The 21,369-nt window shown below is 36.1% G+C and overlaps 1 protein-coding gene across 1 annotated transcript; it reads left to right on the top strand.

Annotated features, from left to right (window-relative positions):
- Window positions 1–19,961: 19,961 nt before the first annotated feature.
- Window positions 19,962–20,485, top strand: LOC120078568 (pathogenesis-related protein 1B-like). The gene has a single exon (XM_090314231.1). It carries the CDS (start codon window positions 19,997–19,999, stop codon window positions 20,483–20,485), a length of 489 nt encoding a protein of 162 aa, XP_090170357.1. The 5' UTR covers window positions 19,962–19,996.
- Window positions 20,486–21,369: the final 884 nt, after the last annotated feature.

Consider the following 21,369-nt stretch of genomic DNA (forward strand, 5'->3'; position numbering starts at 1 on the left):
ATTTATACTTGAAATCGCGTCATTCACGTGGGCAAGATTTTTAATTGAAATAGATTTTTCCTTGATCGTACACCATCACTGGCAAGGCTTCCAACCAAAACCCGTGAAACCTACTGCCAACGATACCTTATTGGTCATGCATTTTAGAGACTGTTTGGGACGTTTAGATTAAGTAGGATGTCTGGAGTTTATATGTCTGTGGAGTTTATACATCTATGGAGTTTATATGTCTATGTCTCTGGTGCAGAGTTATTTAGTATGAGATCCTATGTCGTGTTTGGGGTGCTGAGTTGAGTTCATATATTTTGGTATCTGATTCAGTTTTTTGAACTCTAAATAATATGCTTTTATGATTAATATTTTTGTTTTGAAACTTTTTTATTCAATAATTCTACTCATTTGTAAATATAGATTGCATTTTTCTTCTTTTAATTCTAAGAACTTTTCCCTCTTTCTTTCTTTCTTTTTTGGACAATGAACAACAATTAATCCAATACATTTCTTGCAGAAATATGGTTAAATAAAATGAGAAACTAAAGCGAAATCTAAACTTTGTAGCCAATTTTTCTCCAAGAATTTGCGAAATCAAAACTTTCTAGCCAATTTTTCTCCATGGATTTCATTAACATCTTCTTCTTTTTTCTTTTTCCTATTGTTGCTCTATATTTTTACTATGTCATGTATTTTTTTAATTAAATGTCCCCCGTCATCGTAACAACCAATGGAATATCACCGCATTTCTTCAACAGTTTAACTTTCATTTCTTCTAAATTTTGAGGATCATCAGAGAACAAATCTCTATTTTTTACTATTTTTGCTGGAAAATGTTCTAGGAAAAAAAAATCATTTTATGATTTCTTTTGTTATATGATATATACTTTTCAACTACATACATACTTTTTGTCTAAATATTCTTAACACTCAGTTGATATGTGAATCCATTACATATACATATCGCACTTAATGTAGATAATAATATTTTTTATAAATCAACAACCCTACAACATACTTTAACAGTCATTAGCCTTATAGTAGTCGGAAGTGGTTGTTGAAGTTGATTATCGAAGATGATTTTTGCTGAAGTTGATAGCTGAAGGTGGTTGATGGAGCCTGAAGTTGGTCACATGAATACGTATTGAAGCTTGTTGTCGAAGTTTGTCATCAGAGGTGGTTTTAGAATCCTGGAGTTGGTCGGGCGAAAGTGGTCGTCGAAGTTGATCATCAAATATGATTTTTGCTGGAGATTGTATTCAGATGTGACTGTCGGAGTCTAGAGCTATTCGCATGAAGGTGATATTAGAGTTGGTTGTTGGAGTTTGTCGTCGAAGGTTGTTGTCGAAGCCTTGAGTTGGTCGTCGGAGTTGCTCGCTCAAAGGTGATCATCGAAGGTGATTTTTCTTGGAGTTTGTAGTCCGAGGTGGTTTTCAGAGTCTACGAAGGTAGTTGTCAGAATTAGTCATCAGAGTTTGTTGTTGGAGCCAATTGGTAATCGGAGTTGGTAGCGCGAAGGTGGTTGTCAGAGTTGGGTCACCAGAGGTGGTTGTCGGAGGCCAAAATTGGTTGTCGAAGTTGGTCGTGCGACGTTATTCAGAGCTCAGAGTTGGTCGCCAGAGCTGTCATCAGAGATGGTTGTCGAAGTCCAAATTTTGTCACAAGAATTTTCATTGAAGGTAGTTGTCGGAGTCTGGAGTTGGTTGTCGCAGTTGTCATCAGAGGTGGTTGTTGGAGCCAATAGTTAGTTCTCAAAGTGTGACAATGGCCAATGAGTGGAGCCACTGAAAACATGGGAAAAAGGTGAGTTGGGGTGAGTTGGTAAAATATACCAACTCAACTCCACCAACATTTAAAGTCGGTGGGCCAAACAATGAGTTGGTATATTATACCAACTCAACTCAACTCATGATAATGAGCCAAACACCCTCTTAATGAACACCAAAGATCGTTCGCAACCCCGATTGCATTCTTGCAATTGTTGACATGAAGTGAGGGTTTCAACTTTTTTTCTTCTAATTTTATTTAATTCTTTAATCAAATTTACTGAAAGCAAGGATTTAATCTCATGTCCAACGGAAAACAAAAATAAACCAATAATTCAACATGAAATTCATGCTCTGATACCACTTGTTAACTTACGTTATATCTATATTGAATAGATAAACCCTAGGATTATTCAGGCCCAATTGTCAAGAATAATAACATATCGGATTCCATGGAGAAACTAATAATAGCTTCAAGATGATGGTAGATGACTATGGTCTTCCTCAACCAAAACTTTGAATGCCCTTAGTGGGATTCTCTAAAGACTGAGTATTTATTGTTTTGGTATATCGGGGACCATAAACCTAAGGACTCTTTAGATACTAATTTTAGGGTTCTCATTAAACCCTAATTAACTAGGAACGAGCTTCTATCATTAAGTTCATATTAAATTAGGAATCTAGGGTCTTAATTAATTAGATCACATAATATAGTCTAATATAATAAAATAACCCAATGTGATAAGTTATTAATCCACATACATAGCCCATACTTTAATTAAACATATTGTTATTTAAATATATCTAACAAATACAACAAGGTTTTTCCATTTGAAGGTTTCATCTTTACTTAAGTCACCAAATTTCAATGCTTCTATGTAGTCTAATTTTGTGCTTGAAAGATTTGATGAAGACTCTAGTGATTTTGTTGAGCTATCCTTGTATCTTGCCACATCTGCATATGTTTTGTTTTTCACCTCTTTGTATTTTGAACATTCTGCTTCTCGTTTGTTTATTTGACGATAAACATTAAGCTTTGCTTCTGGTTTGGTTTCTCGATATGTTATCATGTTAAGGAAAGTCATCCATCCATTTCTATCGTAACCCTCTGATATCATTACACAATACTTTCTTCCTTTCTCGTCGAGTCGATAAATGTCTGCAATGTATCCCTTTTTATTCGTTGTTTTCTCAATCCACATAACAAATGCATCATATCTTTTTTCTTGGAAGTATCTGTTATTCCTTGGGATTTTTAGTAGAGTGTCGAATGAAATTCGAAAACAATCTATTGATTCTAAGTAAATGGTCATGGAGAAAGATTTGTAGTCTCCTACCTCAGTTAGTATCACATGTTTCATTGCTCTCTCTCTCTCTCTTTTTTTTTTCTTTTTATCAAAATTGATAGTAAACTCTTTTCTTTCTATTTGTATTCAATACGACAATTACATGTCTAACACCATTCGTACCCGTCAAAGATAATAATCTTTGAGGTAATGAAAAGTTCTTCCCTCTTCACAAGTCTACTCTCTAACTAAGAGATAGTTAGTGTTAAATGAAATTTTGAACTTGTCAAACCATAAAACAATTAACATTTGTAACAAAAAGAATCGAGACAAAAAGAGAAGTAGTAGTCAATTTATCTTTGTTTCTTCTTTCTATTTTGTTTGTTGTAACCACTAACTCACTAAAAGCTTCTTCCGTTGAAAAAAAGAACCTGTATAAAAGGAGAAAAGAATGAATGAGTAAGAGAGAGTGCATTCATTCTATAAATGAAAATTAAAAGAAGAAGCAATAAAGATACCCCTCCTTTTTGCACAGTGGACGCAGGTCTGTGCCCGAACCACTTAACTTCCTGTGTTCTTTCTTCCTCAATGATCGTCTAGTTCTTCTTAAGTATTGTCTACATGATTGTCTAGTTCCTCTTAGGATCGTCCACACAATCGTCTAGTTCCACTTAGCATTGTCTACACGATCGTCTAGTGCTTCTTAGTATCGTCTACACTATTGAACTATCGTCTAGTTCGTCAGAGCATCGTCTACACGATTGGGCTCGCATATAGGTAAATGATTGAAGTTTTGAAGCTCAAAGATATCGTCTTTCCTGAGTATTGAAGTGAAGTATACTGTTTATGCTGAATAGATTGAGTCTGCAAAACAAGAGAATTATAGTTAATTTGGGCCACAAGTTGTATCAGAGCCAAGAAAATAACTCAAGACTGATCCAATATTTGAATTCTTGCATACAAAGATTCAAACAAGGCAATCTTGAAATTCAAGGATGGCTACAACCAGGTTTGAAATTTAAAAGTTTGACGAAAAGACAGATTTTGAATTGTGGAAAGCTAAAATCAAGGCAGTGTTGGGACAGCAAAAGGCACTTATGGCCATCACAGACCCAACAAAGTACCCTGAAACACTCACAAATGCAGAAAAAGAGACTATAGAGGTAAATGCCTATGGAACTATTGTTTTAAATGTTGCAGATCATGTTTTAAGGCAAATAGTTGACCAGCAAACTACATTTCATCTTTGGAACAAATTAAATGAGATTTATCTCAATAAAGATCTTTCTAATAAAGCTTTCTAGAGGAAAAGATTTTTCACATATAAATTGGATGCTGCAGAATCCCTCACTGAAAATTTGAATGAATTCAAGAGACCGTCATCATAATTCAAATCAATAGGAGATAATATTGGGGAAGAAAATGAGCCTTTATCCTACTAAACTCCCTATCAGACTCGTTTAAAGATGTTAAAATAGCAATGACGTATGGTACAGAAAAGATCACTATAGAAGCAATTATTTCAGCAGTTCGAGTTGAGAAATTGAATTATAGATGAGCAAGAAAGATCAGCAAGAAAGATCAACAAGGAAGAGAATGATTATTTTCAAATGGGAAAACAACGAACAATAGGAAGGGTAAGCAGAATAGGGGTGACAAGTCTAAAATCAAGTGTCATTTTTGCCATAAACTTGGACATGTGAAGAAAGAATATTATGTCTTGAAGAGAAAACTAAACCAACAGAACAAAGAAGGAAAACATATAGAGGCAGTTGTAGGGGAGAATTCTATTGTGTATTCAAATGCCTTGGCAGCAACTGGATAGTGTGGCAAGCATAATTCATGGAAACTCAAGATTGGGTTATAGATTTTGGTTGTTCAGTCCATATGACACCATCTATAGATTCTGGTTGTTCAGTCCATATGACACCATCTAAAGGGTGATTTTGTACTTACAAAAAGTGAGATGGAGGACTGATTTACATGGGAAATAATAATACCTGTAAGGCAGTTGGTATTGGCTCTTTATCCTTAAAACTACAAGATGGTACAGTGAAGTTAATTAGGAATGTCAGGCAGTTCCTACCTTGAAGAGAAATCTCCTATCATTGGGATGCTTGACTCCATTGGTTGTAAATATAGAAGAGTTGGAGGTACTTTTGAGATAAACAAAGACTCAAAGGTGGTGTTGGTGGCTACTAAAATAAATGGCCCAAAGTAAACGATCGTTTAGAGTTTGTAGAGCTAAACGATAGAGCTAAACGATTGCGTAGCTTTTGCTAGACAGTCGCATAGTTTTATCTAAACGATTGGGCATCGACCTATACGATAGGTCTCTGACTTCTCCCACTTGCCCAGTCGTGTACGCAATCGTTGTTTCCTCCGTTCGTCTGCCTCACACCATGTTCGAACAGAGCCCACCCTCTAGATTCTCACACTAAGAATACTAAGGTCGCCTTGTTGGTGGTGTCAGACTCAACTCGACACTGTCGAGGTTTTTCTGGAGGCCGTTCGTGGTGTTGGGGAGGAGTCCATTCGTCGTTGCGTAGGAGTTCGTGACCGAGGAGATCGTTGAGGACGAGTGCGAAGTGTTCATGCTGTGTTCGTACGGTGTTTCGGTCGTGTAGATCGAGCACTCGTGGTTGTTGTTGTTCGATCAGAGTGTGCATCGGAGCGTGGAGACGCTTCAGCCATTGTTAGTACAGTTTTCCCCTCTGTACATTTGTTGTTTCATGTTGTAATTTCTCTGTAAATTGTATAACCGCTTGTATTAAAGTCGACTGTAAATGATTTGTTAATTCATGATTGTAGTTTGGAATAGTTTTGTTCCACTGCTCTTGGAAATCTCGTTTTCGATTTCCTTCAATTGGTATCAGAGCCAGGTTCTCTGATATTCCAAATTACAGATCTAAATTGAACGTTTTTTACAGTCGCGGTGGGCTTCTGCATTTATGGTTAACTGTTTTCTGCATTTGTGGATAGATTTGATGAACGTTTCGGGTTTAAATTGTCTTTTTGTTAAAGCTTTCGGTATTACAAAGTGTTAATTGTAAAGGCTCATGTGTTTTTGGACGAAATTAACTTTGCAATTGAGTCTGTAATTCGAAAAGTTCGAGTTCATTGAGTCGTTCGTATAACTGTAACCCTGCTTTTTATGCATGCTTTGCTTGTTTCATTGTTGTTTTATATAAGTGTTATATAAAAGAAGTAGCAATGAATGGACAATGCATTGAGCATGACACTTAGGCCGATTATAAGCATTATGAATGCCTTGCATGTGTTAGCTTAGCATTGTGGTTGTTTCCGTTTATAAGTATTATAAAGGAAATTAGACCTAAAATCAATAATTCATAATTGCATGCGAACTTAGGGTGAACTCAAGTTTTTTTAAAAGGGTTTTAAAATTGAATTGAGATAGACCTAGGTTCAAATGGTTCTAAAGAGTTTAGTAATCTAGATTAGTCTTTTAAAATCGGTTTAATAGGATTAAATTGGTTGGAATAAAAGATTAAATTCTTTGTAAACCTATCTATAAGGGACCTTTTGTCTAAGGCGGGTTCTGGCTAGGCTGGGGTTCTTAAGTTGACAGAAACGTAACACCCCTACCTGTGAACCTACCTGGAAAGGTGAATTAGTTAGATTTTCAACAAGCATGCGACATTTTGGTCAAAGACTCTGTTAAAGTGTTTAATGGATGAAGATCAAAAGTTGTTCAACTATCCAAGGTAAAAATTACTCTTGGGAAAACCTAAAAGTCACTTAGTTAAAATCCCTAGCCGTGTTTTTCCTAAGTAAACTAAATCCTAGGTTATAAAATACTTAGTGGGAAGAGGAGGCGTATCAGATATGTCTATGATTCCACTCAAGTTTCTCCCTATATGTTCACACCGTGAGATTCATGCTTGGCCTTGAGATGCCCTAGGATGTATCCCCCTTCGGATGGTGTTTACATTAGTCAATATCAAGGTGAACGGAGAGAGTGTTTATAGTAAGTGGATGAAGGGTGTGTGACAACACGCCCTATGGTCTCTGTCAATTGTTCACACCGTGAGATCATTCTATACGCCCTCGAGTCACCTTCGATGCTGCCCCCTTCGGATGGGTTTTGTGTAGTTGGTCAATATCAAGGTAAATTCCATAAATGGATAGGGTCGCCTTAGGTTTTGCCCCAATCAGATTTTTTCCCTTCGGATTAGCCTTTTGGGACGGACCTCTAGGTCTTAAAATGGCGGGTCACATTTACGGGACATTGTTAAGTAAGTTAATGAATGATGGCTAGTCATTATAGGAACCAGATTTGTTTTGGTATTAATGACTGATTGAGATCTTCTTAATTCAGATGAGGGATAACTGACCTCCTTTCGGCGGCTTTTGTCCTAAACCTTTGAAGCGTCGTTATGAAACTAGATGTCACACGAGGTTCATGTTAGTTTTGCTAGAACCTTATTGGATGTTGTTTTTGTTTTACAATGGGTATTTTCTTAAAACCTAACGTAGGTCAATATGTTTTTCTTTTCAGCAACTCGTTAGTATTTCCCTTTAAAGCTTTTAAAAATGACCGATGTATTACACTAGAAAGAATCGTGTGAAACGAATTTCGTGGTAAACGACCTCCATCCCACTACTCTCCAAAAGAGGAGACAAGACAGTAAATATGATTTATTGGTCTTGGAGACATGCCTGGATCCCTTATTTAGGTGCTACCAATCATGTCAGTTTCTCTTACCAAGGATTTAGTTCCTAGCAAACATTTCTACAGGGAGAGATGACTCTTCGAGTCGGTAAGGGTGAGGTTGTTTCAACTGTTGCTGTAGGTAGGTTGAAGATATTTGTTGACAAGAAACGTTATCTGTTACTGGATAATGTTTTTGTTGTTCATCATATTAAGTGGAACTTAATCTCGGTTTCTTGTCTCATTGAACAAGGCTATACCGTCTCATTTTCTGAGAATAAAGTGTTTATTTTCAATAATGGAATAGAGATTGGTTCTGGTTCAATGGAAAATAACTTATATGTACTAAGGCCGTTATTCATAAAAGCCTTGTTTAACACTGAAATGTTCAGTACGACAACAATAGCTAAAAGATCAAAGGTTTCTCCAATGGAAAACGCCTATCTTAGGCATCTAAGATTAGGTCACATCAACCTCAATAGGATTGAGAATTTGGTGAAAAGTGGACTTCTAAAGAGTTTGGAAGAAAACTCCTTGTCGGTATGTGAATCATGCCTCGAAGGCCAGATGACCAAACGACCTTTTACTGGATAAGGTTATAGAGTCAAGGAAGCCTTGGAGCTTGTACATTCAGACCTCTATGGTCCGATGAATGTTAGAGCTTGAGGTGGGTATGAATATTTCATCTCTTTCATAGATGATTATTCAAGGTTTGGGTATCTCTTCCTAATGCAACGCAAGTCTGTAGCCCTTGACAAGTTCAAGGAGTATAAGGTTGAAGTTGAAAACTTGTTATATAAGAAGATAAAAACACTACGATCTGATCGTGGTGGAGAGTATGTGAACCTCCAATTCCAGAAATATACGATAGAACATGGGATTACGTCCCAACTCTCGATCCCTGGTACACCTTAGCAGAATGGTGTATCAGAAAGGAGAAACAGGACCTTGTTGGACATGGTTCGGTCTATGATAAGTTATGCTCATTTTCCAGACTCATTTTGGGGTAATGCAGTACAGACTGCATGTTATATCCTAAACAACGTTCCCTCAAAAAGTGTTTCTGAAACACCTATTGAGTTATGGAGAGGCCGTAAAGGTAGTTTACGCCATTTCAGGATTTGGGACTTTCCGGCACATGTGCTAGCGACTAACCCAAAGAAGCTGGAACCGCGTTCGAAGGTTTGCCTCTTTGTGAGCTACCTCAAGCAAATGAGAGGAGGATTCCAAGTGAGAACAAAGTGTTTGTTTCCACTAATGCTATCTTCTTGGAAGAAGATCACATGAGGGATCATAAGCCATGAAGTAAGCTCGTTTTATGTAAAATCTCTAGTGAGACTGTGACCGCTGAGGGTTTAACAAGAGTTGTTGAATAAGCCGACAAATCAATAAGAGTTGTTGAGGTCGGGACGTCTAGTCAACCAGCTCAAGAGTTGAGACTACCTCTAACCAGGAAATAGAGTCTATGTACTTCAATAACGTCTGGGAGCTTGTTGATCCACCTGATGGGCTCAAACCTATTGGGTGAAAGTGGATTTATAAGCGAAAGAGAGGTGTAAATGGAAAGGTACAAACCTTTTAGGCTAGACTTGTGGCAAAGGGTTATACCGAGGTTGAGGGAGTTGACTATGAGGAAACTTTCTCACCTGTTGTCATGCTTAAGTCTATCAGGATTCTTCTATCCATAGCCACATTTTATGATTATGAAATATGAAAAATGGACATCAAGACTACCTTTCTTAATGATAATCTTGAGGAGACCATCTATATGACTCAACCAGAGGGGTTCGTAGTTCCAAATCAAAAGAAAAGAGTTTGCAAGCTTAATAGGTCCATTTATGGACTGAAACAAGCATCTCGATCTTGGAACATCAGATTTGACACTGTTGTCAAGTCGTTTGGCTTTAACCAGAATGTTGATGAGCCTTGTGTTTGCAAGAAGATCATTAACAGCTCAGTAGCTTTCCTGGTACTGTATGTGGATGATATCCTACTCATTGGGAATGATGTAGGGTATCTGACTGACATTAAGAGTTGGCTAGCTGCCCAGTTCCAAATGAAAGATTTGGGTGAGGCCCAGTATGTTCTCGGGATCCAGATCATTCGAGATGACAAGAACAAACGGTTAGCCCTGTCTCAAGCATCGTACATTGATCAAATGTTGATCAGGTACAGGATACAGGATTCCAAAAGATCAATGTCCTAAGACACCTCAAGAAGTTGATGAAATTAGATGGATTCCTTATGCTTCTACTGTAGGAAGCTTGATGTATGCAATGTTGTGTACCAGACCCGACATTTGCTATGCAGTAGGGATTGTCATTTGGTATCAGTCTAATCCAGGATTTGATCACTGGACGACGGTCAAGACGATCCTCAAGTATCTTCGGAGAACGAGGGACTACATGCTTGTGTATGGAGATAAGGATATGATCCTTACAGGATACACAGACTTTGACTTTCAGACCGATCGAGATTCTCGCAAATCGACTTCGGGGTCAGTGTTTACGTTGAATGGAGGGGCTGTAGTTTGGCGAAGCATCAAGCAAGGATGCATCACGGACTCCACTATGGAAGCTGAATACGTATCGGCTTGTGAAGTAGTTAAAGAGGTTGTTTGCCTGAGGAAGTTCCTTACAGATTTGGAAGTTGTTCTAAATATGGATTTGCCTATCACTCTTTATTGTGATAACAACGAGACTGTAGCAAATTCGAAGGAGCCTTAGAGTCATTGTCAAGGTAAGCACATAGAACGAAACTATCACTTGATCAGGGAGATTGTGCGTCACGGTGATGTGATAGTCGAGCAGACTGCATCGGAGCACAACGTTGCTGATCCCTTTACAAAGGCCCTCACGGCTAAAGTGTTCGAGGGTCACCTGGAGAGTCTGGATCTGCGGGACATGCCGCATCTTGTCTAGGGCAAGTGGGAGATGATACTGGGTATGCCCTAGTTTATTGTATATTGTAAATTTTTATATTGTATTGTACATTAGTCTCTCGAGTCATTAGGACAAGTGGGAGATTGTTGTGATTGATGTCCTAATTCTTCCGGAGTCTCGTTATTTTGTAAAGATACACATTGTTCAATGAATAAAATAAGTGTTATTTAATTATGGCATTTACTCGTATCCAATAAACAAAACTCCTTGGTTATCTTGTGTGAACTTAAGCATGTATATGTGATATACAAGTGGATCATGCCCTAAGTGATAACCTAAATCGGTCTGTAGTATAAGGATTAAGATGGAATACCTGATCCTGGTGACACTACGGATACGACCCGCTTTGTAGAGCTTTGCAAGTGTTGTAAACTACTACAGATGGTAGATCCTGACCATTCATATGGAGACGTGGAGCAGGGGTATCCTATACAAAGAGTTTGTATAAGACTTGGACCACGAGATAACTAGACTCTGTATATAACGCCGTTGATATAAGAGACTTGCATCTCACCTAACTGATCATAGGTGACACGACCTCAATCTTGAGTGTTTTGTGAACTCTTGTCTTTGAAGGCGGTCCTTTGATTAGTATGGGTGAGAGTGGCCAGATTGCTAACTTAACATGCCTACGTTTTTAGGGACTTGTCTGATCTGGGAGCTGGAAACTCAATCCACAAGATGGAATTCACTCCTTTCCCAAAGCAAGGATAAGTAGAGAGATTGCTCCCTTAAGGGCTGATTCCGGGGCTTGAACATAGTGGCCACAACTTCTCTTTGAAATAAAAGACTCAATAATAGTAGGACTATGATTTATGTTCATTAGAGGGATCAGTGGTACTTAAGGAGACAGATGTAATTACAGGGGCATAACGGTTATTGGCCCTGCTGTACTTACGAGCGATCAGTGAAGGGTTATCGCACTGCTGATTTGTTAAGATGGACACATAATATATATATAGTGAGGAGAGTTTAGCTATCAATTTTTAGTGGAGTGTTTGGCAGTTAACAGATGGTGGATCTCGTGACTAAAGAGTTTAGTCAATTATTCACGTACCGTTGGAGCTTCGTATCTACAGGTCCATGAGGTCCCCTTGGTAGCTTGGATTCATGTTGAGGATCAGTTCTTGGTCTTGATTTGAAATGTTTAAATTAACAACAGGTATTTTGATTATCTATGATATAATCGCTATGATGTATGAGATACATCTAGTAGAGGATTGATGTAAATGAGATTTACATTAAGTACCATGGAATAGAAAAAGAACTATGGTTTATATGTTTCATGAGATGAAATATTAAAACTATAGGTTATAAATATAGTATGATAAGTTGGTTATCATTTATATTTATATTAATTATTAGATAATTAATACTTTTTCTTTGAAATAACCAGAGTAGTTGGTGGTTATTGGATAATGGTAACCATGAGTATAAAAGAAAGTGGTTTCCTATTTTTGAAAAAGAACGTTATTTTACAAAAGTTTGAAAAAGTTTTTGAGTTTTCTCTTCGGCAAAAAGAAACTCACGGAAGTCGTTAAGTAAATACAGATTTACTAAATGACGGCTGGATGAGCTGAACGATCATACAGGTGCGAGCTAAACGATCGTGCAATATTTACTAAACGATCACATAACTTTTCTAGACAATCGCTGACCCAAGGTAAATGATCGTCTAGAGTCTGTAGAGCTAAACGATAGAGCTAAACGATCACATAGTTTTTGCTAGACGATCGCATAGTTTTATCTAAACGATTGGGCATCGACCTATACGATAGGTCTCTGACTTCTCCCACTTGCCTAGTCGTGTACGTGATCATTGTTTCCTCCGTTCATCTGCCTCACACCAAGTCCGAACAGAGCCCACTCTCTGGATTTTCACACTGAGAATAACAAGATCGCCTTGTTGGTGGTGTCAGACTCAACTCGACACCGTCGAGATTTTCTGAAGGCCATTCGTTGTGTTGCGGAGGAGTCCATTCATCGTTGTGGAGGAGTTCGTGATCAAGGAGATCGTTGAGGACGAACGCGAAGTGTTCGTGCTGTGTTCGTATAGTGTTGTGATCGTGTAGATCGAGCGATCGTGGTTACTGTTGTTGGATCAGAGTGCGCATCGGAGCGTAGAGACGCTTTTGCCATTGGTAGTACAGTTTTTCCCTCTGTACATTTGTTATTTCATGTTATAATTTCTCTGTAAATTGTATAACCGCTTGTATTGAAGTCGACTGCAAATGATTTGTTAATTCATGATTGTAATTTAGAATAGTCTTGTTCTGCTGCTCATGGAAATCTCGTTTTCGATTTCCTTCAATTACACATGTGCAAATGACGCCTTGGTGGCTTCAGACGAGGGTCCTATAGAGGATGAGCTCTCGCACAAGAGGCTATCCCATATTAGTGTGAAAGGGTTGCAAGTTCTTTCCAAATAGGGGATTCTTCCTAAAGGGGTTGGAAACAGTTTGAAGTTTTGTGAGCATTGCATCCTTGGAAAGGCAACTAGGCAAGGCTTCCGTAAAGAACAACATACTACCAAGGAGATACTTGAGTATGTGTATTCTGACCTATGGGGTCTAGCTCACTCTTCTTCACTAAGTGGAGCAAGGTATTTTCTTTCTTTTGTTGATGATTATTCAAGAAAGAGTTGGGTTTATTTTCTTAAAACTAAAGATGAAGTTTTTGGGATATTTGAAGAATGGAAAACCCTGATTGAAAAACAAACCTTTAAACACATTAAACACTTGAGAACTGAAAATGGCTTAGAGTTTTGTGGAGAAAAGTTTAACTTGTTTTGCAGAGAAAATGGAATTGTAAGATACAAAATAGTGAGGTATACACCTTAACAAAATGGAGTTGCTGAAAGACTCAACAGAACAATGCTTGAAAGAATGAGATGCCCACTGTCAAATGCCTTTTTGCCCGAGAAATATTGGGCAGAGGCAATGTCCTACACAGTCTACACCCTAAATAGATGTCCACATCAGTCTATTGAGCAGAAAACACTAGAAGAAAGATGGACAGGAAAGCCTCCCAAGTTGGAAAACTTGAAGATATTTGGGAGTGTAGGGTATGTGCATCAAAGCCAAGGTAAACAGAAACTAGGGCTATCAAGTTCATATTTCTAGGTTCTACACCTGGAGTGAAAGGATACCGATTATGGCATCCTATTGAGAAGAGATGTATCAACAGTAGACATGTTGTGTTCACAAAAAAATGAGATGTTCAGGATATCCGAGCAACAACCTACACCTATGCCTAAGATCAGTAGTACAAGGTTTGAGGTGGAGCCTCAAAATGAACAGGGAGCTTCTACTTCTTTTCAGAACCTAGAAGCTGAAGGGAAAGACATTGTTGAGACAGGTGAAATTGTGTCTAGTGAACAAGAATAGACACAAGAATACCTACAAAACTATTCCTTAGCAAGGGACAAGATAAGGAGAATCATTATGCCCCTGCAAGGTATTTAGAATCTTACTATGTTAGTGTTGCTTTGAGTGCTGCCATTTCATTAAGCAACAATTAATCCAACAGTTTGAAGAAGCTATTAACAGCCGTGATGCTAGACAATTGATAGAGGTCATGAATGATGAAATGAGGCTCAAGCTGTCACCAACGTATTGGTTTGACAAATTTGATGAGGTAATCTCTAAAATGGGATTTAAGAAAAGCTCCTATGACTGGTGTGTGTATACCAACACTAAAATCTTTAAAGGACTAGTATATCTACTCTTGTATGTAGATGACATGTTGTTAACTGGAAGCTCCAAGGTAGTGTTAGGACAAGTCAAGACTCTTCTAAAGAAAGAGTTTGACATGAAAGACCTAGGGTAATCTAGGAGGATTCTTAGTATTGAAATCAACAAAGCTACAAAGAAAGACAGACTTTATGTAAGTCAAGCTGATTACTATGAGAAAGTACTACAACGATTCAAAATAAGGTGTTAAGCCTGTTGTCACTCCCCTTGCACCTCATTTTAAACTTTCAGGTGCTAATAGTCCAAAAAGCAGAGATGAGGATCACATTAACCATATGAAGGTTGTTCCCTACTCTCAAGCAGTGGGACCATTTATGTATCTAATGACTTCTACAAGTCCAGACCTGTCCTATGCTACAATTTTGGTCAGTAGATACATGTCCAACCCTGGTAAACATCATTGGGAAGCAATTAAATGGATATTAAGGTCACTTTGATCATCTAATAAAGCTTGAATCATATACAAACAAAATGACTCCTCTAATGAAGAAATGTATGGTTATGTGGATGCTGATTACGCAGGGGATCTAGATAAGAGAAGCTCACTATCAGGATATGTTTTCCTATGTGGAAACAATCTAATAAGCTGTAAAACAAGTCTACAATCTATTGTGGCCCTATCCACAACAGAAGCTGAGTTTATAGCTCTGGCCAAGGCTATTAAAGAAGGTTTATGGCTAAAGGGATTACTAAACGATTTGGGCATTATACAAACTAAAGTGATAATAAATTGTGACCATCAAAGCAGTATCTATTTGTCTAAATATCAACAGTTTCACAGTAGAATGAACTAAATACATCGATATTAAGTACCACATTATCAGACAAGAAACTGAGAAAAGGGAAATAGAGGTAGTAAAAATACACACCTCATGGAATGTGGCTGATATGTTGACCAAGATAATTCCTCAAAGCAAGATTGGTTGTTGCTTGGACCTCCCTGGATTCGAGTTACCTGAAATGGGTTAGCTCAAAATCAGCTCTACAAGCAAAAAGGGAAACGTTCACTAGATGATTACGAAGGTGGAGATTGTAACGAAAGAACCATAACAAAAAGAGAAGTAGTAGTCAGTTTATCTTGGTTTCTTCTTTCTGTTTTCTTTGTTGTAACCACCAGCTCACTAAGAGCTTCTTCCATTAAAAATAAGAACCTGTATAAAAGGGGTAAATAATAACAAAGTAAGAGAGAGTACATTCATTCTGTAAAAGAAAATTAAAAGAAGAAGTAATAAAGACACCCTCCCTTTTTACACTGTGGATGTATGCCTTTGGCCGAACCACTTAACTTCTTGTATTCTTTCTTCTTCAACGATCGTCTAGTTCTTCTTAAGTATCGTCTACACGATCGTCTAGTTCCTCTTAGCATTGTCTACATGATCATCTAGTTCCACTTAGCATCATCTACACGATCGTCTAGTGCTTTTTAATATCGTCTACACTATTGAACTATCATCAAGTTCATCAGAGTACCGTCTACTCGATTGAGCTCACATATAGGTAAACGATTCAAGTTTTTAAGCTCAAAGGATATTGTCTTTCCTGAGTCTTGAAGTAAAGTATACCGTTTATGCTGAATAGATTAAGTTTGCAAAACAAGAGAACTATAGTTAATTTGGGCCACAACATTCCAGACATCCGACACAACTAGTGCTCTAGAATGTCACATGACACGACTGACCTTCCAAACACAACAAGAATTAGCGCTCTTATGTCACATGACACAATCATTAGTATCTTGAAATGGCAAATAACATGCTTAGCACCTTGGAACGACACATGACACAGTTTTGGTCAGTTTTGGCTAACATTTAGGTTCCACTAACTTTCAAGATTTCAAACTCATGTTTGCATATGTTTGCATAGTCTGACAATAATATTGATGTTACTTATTGAGTATTTTCAATATTTATTATTTTTAAAAATTTATTTTTTAGGTAATGTTGTACGAACATACAAAACGGTTGACAAGGAGATTTGATGATGGTGCCATGGGTCTAGTATTAATGCTTCCACTCAATGTCATGTTTTCAAGATGTTTTTGAATGTTTACTGTGAATTATTGAGTTTAGTAATGTTATTTTTCAATTAAAGTTTTTAGGGATCCAAATTAGATATTTGTTTTGGCTTTTCTTTAAATGGTCCTGATAATGTTTTCTTTATTAAGAAAAAATTAACTTGAAGTTTAAATTGTCAATTAGTTTTAGTTGTAAAATTGCATGCACATTGTAGTAATGTCTGTAGTTAAAGATTACGAAAAGATAGGATCGTTATAGTACTTCATATTTACAACTATCGAAAGTTGCTAGCTATTATTATAATAGTCAAAACAATCCCAAATTAAACCTCCTCCTCACTTAAAGTTTAGGTTCCATGATCCAGTTTAAGAATATGTCTATATGTACACAATGATCTTTACCTACTCTAATCTCAGAAACTAAAAATTACATCAAATACGATCGAATTTTTTTTTTCGCTCCATTTCATAACCATATTGTTTTATAAAGTTAAATTTATAAATATTATTTCTACGTATAAAATTATTGATTTTGTTGTCTAGTTTTTTACTAGTATTTTCAACTACCAAACTAACTTTTAAAGAAATTAAGGTCCATTTTGGTAATCATTTCGTTTTTTATTTTTGGTTTTTAAAAATTAACTCTATTTCCTCCTTGTTTCCACTTTATTTTCTCCTTATTTCTTACCATGATTTGTATCTTTCTGAAGTATAATGGTTGAATTCTTAATTAAATTTCAAAAACAAAAACAACTTTTTAAAAGCTACTTTTTTAAGCTTTATTTGGTAACCATTTGTTTTTTTTTTTTTTTTGTATTTTTTAACATTAAGACTGTTGATATTACTTTTACTTCCAAATTTCTTCATTAGTGATCTACCTTTTATCAATGGTTTTAAAAAAATCAATCCAAAATTTGAAAACTAAAAAAAGTAGCTTTTAGAAACTTGTTTTTGTTTTGGAATTTAGCTAAGAATTCAACTATTGTACTCCATAGATATGCAAATCATTGTAAGAAATGAGAAGAAAATAGGCTTAGTTTTCAAAAATAAAAAATAAAAACGAAATGGTTACCAAACGGCCTTTAGTTTTCAAATTTGGCTTGATTTTTTAAACCATTGGTAAAAGGTAGATAATAAAGGAAGAAATTTAGAGGATAAAGTAGTGTCTATAGATTTAATTTTTAAAAACAAATTCAAAAACCAAATGAATTTTTAAACTGAATTTTTGTTTTTAGAATTTGACCAACGATTGAATTCCTTACATGTTTTTAAACGAAATTGTTATGAAATGCACAAACATTTTACTTTTTGACTTATATGAATTATATGGATAAAATATGGGTATATGGTTTATATTAAGATCAAAATCCCTAAAAGAAAGTCTAGACATTGACATGCATGTTCTTATGTTATAAGGAGATAAATGAAAGGAACAAGATTATGAAAGTGATGGCCGCTCACATGGGCAAGCTAGGGAGGTGTTATTATATATTAAAAACCATGGCTTTGCATTGGCAGCCGCAATCTTTATAGACTTTGTCAGTTATGGGGCTTGTAGTGTAGCCATGTGAACCAATGCCAATACCGGATGTTGACACATTATCATATTGAAGAAAAACATTTGTACCTTTGGGTTTGGGTATTCAACTTTATAAAAATATCTTAATTACCCTTCTTATGCAACAAGTTTCGATCTCATTGCAGGCTTCTCGTGGGTTTGACTTTTAACCTATTTTTACTAGTCTAATCTCGCTTTTCAAGTACACTTACGTTAAAGATCCTCGTATTGGTGTGGTATCGAACCTACCACACTTCGATGCTTAAGTTAGTACATGAAGTATATAATTCAGTCAAGCACATAAAAGTAAGATAATGGATCTTCTTGGGAGATTACTAATTACCCCTTTCTCTTTTGAGGTGGTTGAAATGGGCTATTTATAGTGCATTCCTTTGGTAGTCCCCTGCGGTTACATGTGACTCTAGCAATATCACAGTAATTTATGACACTCAAGGTCGTAGAGCGTCAGACCTAGTGCAGTTCGGTTTTCTTTATTAGTAAATATTTACTTACTCGGTTAGGCAACCTAAACCACATAGTTCTGACTTTTTTCTTTTGGGATGCACGTTTATCCATGTTGCTTCCTAGTTTTTTTCTTAGACTTGGACCTATCTATGAGTTTAAGTCTTGCCTGGGACACTCTCAACAATTTTATTCCTCTCATATTATTTTGGTTGTTTAAAAATAATGTTGAACGACTTGAAAAGAACTGTATGATACTAAAGTAGAGGAGATTATTAGTTAAAAATCAAAACTCTTAAGCTAATAATATTAACAATTCACTATTCGACCATTAAAATATAAAATTACTCAATATATTTGGAAAGAGTGTTTAAGAAAAGGGATATGTTAGGTCTCAGAGATTGGAGTCTCTCCTCGTCTTTTCTCTTGCCTCTTGATAATTATGTTGTTTTATCTCTCTTTTTTGAGCTCCTCTCTAATTTACATGGATCTTCTTGTATATTTCACTTTTAATCATGCATTGATTTTGGTTTTAGGATATGTTAAGGTATTAGGAATGTACCAACTAAATTGAGACATTTTGATGCATCTACTAATCCTTTATTCTTCGAACTCTCACTAAACATAATAATAATCAAAGATTATTAAATATAGATAAAACCCTTATTTGCTCACACTATTGTGTTGAACGAATTGAGTACTTTAACGATGCTAAAAACTCAGATGGGACAGAAACAATGGTTAGAAATGAGGGGTATTTGCAACTATAATAAATAAATAAGTAAATTTAAAATTTGGTGTGCCCTAGGTTTTACTTTTTTGCAAACATGTAAAAAAACTCCTGTCTGAAAATTTGGTTACTATATTATTTCTATGTGATTGTTATGCGATTGTTATATGGTTTTTATGTAATTGCTACTCCTACAATTTCAAAAAAATTAAAGTCATGATTTTCGTTTCCTAAAATGTATTTGTCATACAATGTAATTTTCCTAAAAATAGTTGAAAAATTAGAAGGATATTTGACGAATTTATTTTAACGTTATATAACTACAAAATCATATATGAAGAAATTAGTGTTTAATTAATTTATATCCAAAAAATATGTGTTTTTAAATTAAAAAAGGACATCGGGTTAAATTATAAAAGTGATCTATTTAGGGAGAATGAATTCAATTTAAGGTGGTCGTCTACTTAGAGTTCAATATATATCTTATGCATTTTATTCACACTCAAATGTTGCAGGAGTAGACACGTTGTCTGAGATCCATGCAAATGCATGCAATCCTGCCCGATACACACAGATATTAAAAGAACAAAGAGAGAAAAAAAAAACTCGAGAACAAATAAACTAACCTAACGGTAATCCATAGTTAGAATCCATGGCGCATATGATGCCTCTATTTTTGTTTCTTTATTTAGCATTCAAACGCCAACCATCATCTAAAAACTATTTCATTCTCACTATAAATAAACCTTCACCAAATAATGTCCATACTCCCACACGGTGCCTTTCACATTCTTCCTTTATTCCATCAACCCTTAAAAATAAGATGTCCAAAATCGCACTCGCCACCGTTCTCGTCGCCCTTTGCATTGTTGTGCTAACCCTAACCCCCATTGTCGTTGCCCAAAACAGCCCACAAGACTTTCTTGATGCACACAATGCGGTTCGAGCAACAGTCGGGGTTGAACCCCTTTTTTGGGACGAAGAACTTGAAACTTACGCTAAAAATTACATCGGATCAAAGATTAAAACTTGCGAGATGGTGCACTCCAATAGCCATTATGGTGAGAACTTGGCAACGGTAAACGGCGAGTTGACGGCAGCGGCTGCCGTGAAGGCATGGGCGGATGAGAAGAAGTACTATGACCATAACTCCAACAAATGTGTGGGAGGCGAGTGCCGACATTATACACAATTGGTGTGGAAGGATAGTTTTTTGGTGGGTTGTGCTACTGTTAAATGCAAAAACAATTGGACTTTAGTCTCATGCAACTATAGTCCTACTGGCAATGTTGTAGGAGAGCTACCTTATTAGGTGATGATCAAATGTTATTCATTTCACGATCTAATTATATGAAAGGAAGATTGACATTTAACACAATCCCTTCAAAGTCAAACGTGGTTGTCTCATGTTTAAATATGGTAGACTTTGTTCTAATAGAATGAAAACACGAGGAAAAAAAACAAAAAAATATATAAGTGAAATATTTGTTATGATGTAGAAACATTCTTACAATTATTTTTGAAAAACAAACGTGGTGGTTATCTAAATATTCTAGATGTCTATATTATCAGTCATCTACAATTATAATTTAATATATATATAAAGATTCTGTTTGATCTTGATTCCTAGAAAACAAACATCTCTTGAAAGGCTAAGTTGTAGAATCATTAGTTGAATTTACATTATTGGCATTGGTTTGAGGGACTTTGCCATTGAATCGAAACTTGCATTCGTGATCGGCGCAGGGATTCCATATCAGGGAAACAGGTCCCACCCGTTTTCCCTTTTGTTTTCCTGGGATTTTTTGTTGTAATTTTTTTCCTAAAATTCTATTTTGTTCGGGTTTGTACACTTTTTTTGGGCTTATATTGGACTAAATTAAAAACTATACTAAATGTCAAAAAGTTAAATTCCTGATATATATATATGGTAGATTGACAAAAGACACAATTTAAATAACAAATAAATGGCATAAACATAAAAGAATAATTGGGATGTGTATAGATCTCTTACGAGGAAAATTTTAAGAAAGATTGACATTTAACATAATCCCTATAAGTGAAACATGGTTGTCTCATATTTAACTATGGGAGACTTTGTTCTAATAGAATAAAATACGAGGAAAGAAAACAAAAATAATATATAAGTGAAATATTTGTTATGATGTCGGAAACATTCTTGAAAAACAAGCGTGG

This window comes from Benincasa hispida, chromosome 5 (genome assembly GCF_027475165.1).
Source record: "Benincasa hispida cultivar pf3 chromosome 5, pf3_genome.v1.1, whole genome shotgun sequence".
NCBI lineage: Eukaryota > Viridiplantae > Streptophyta > Magnoliopsida > Cucurbitales > Cucurbitaceae > Benincasa > Benincasa hispida.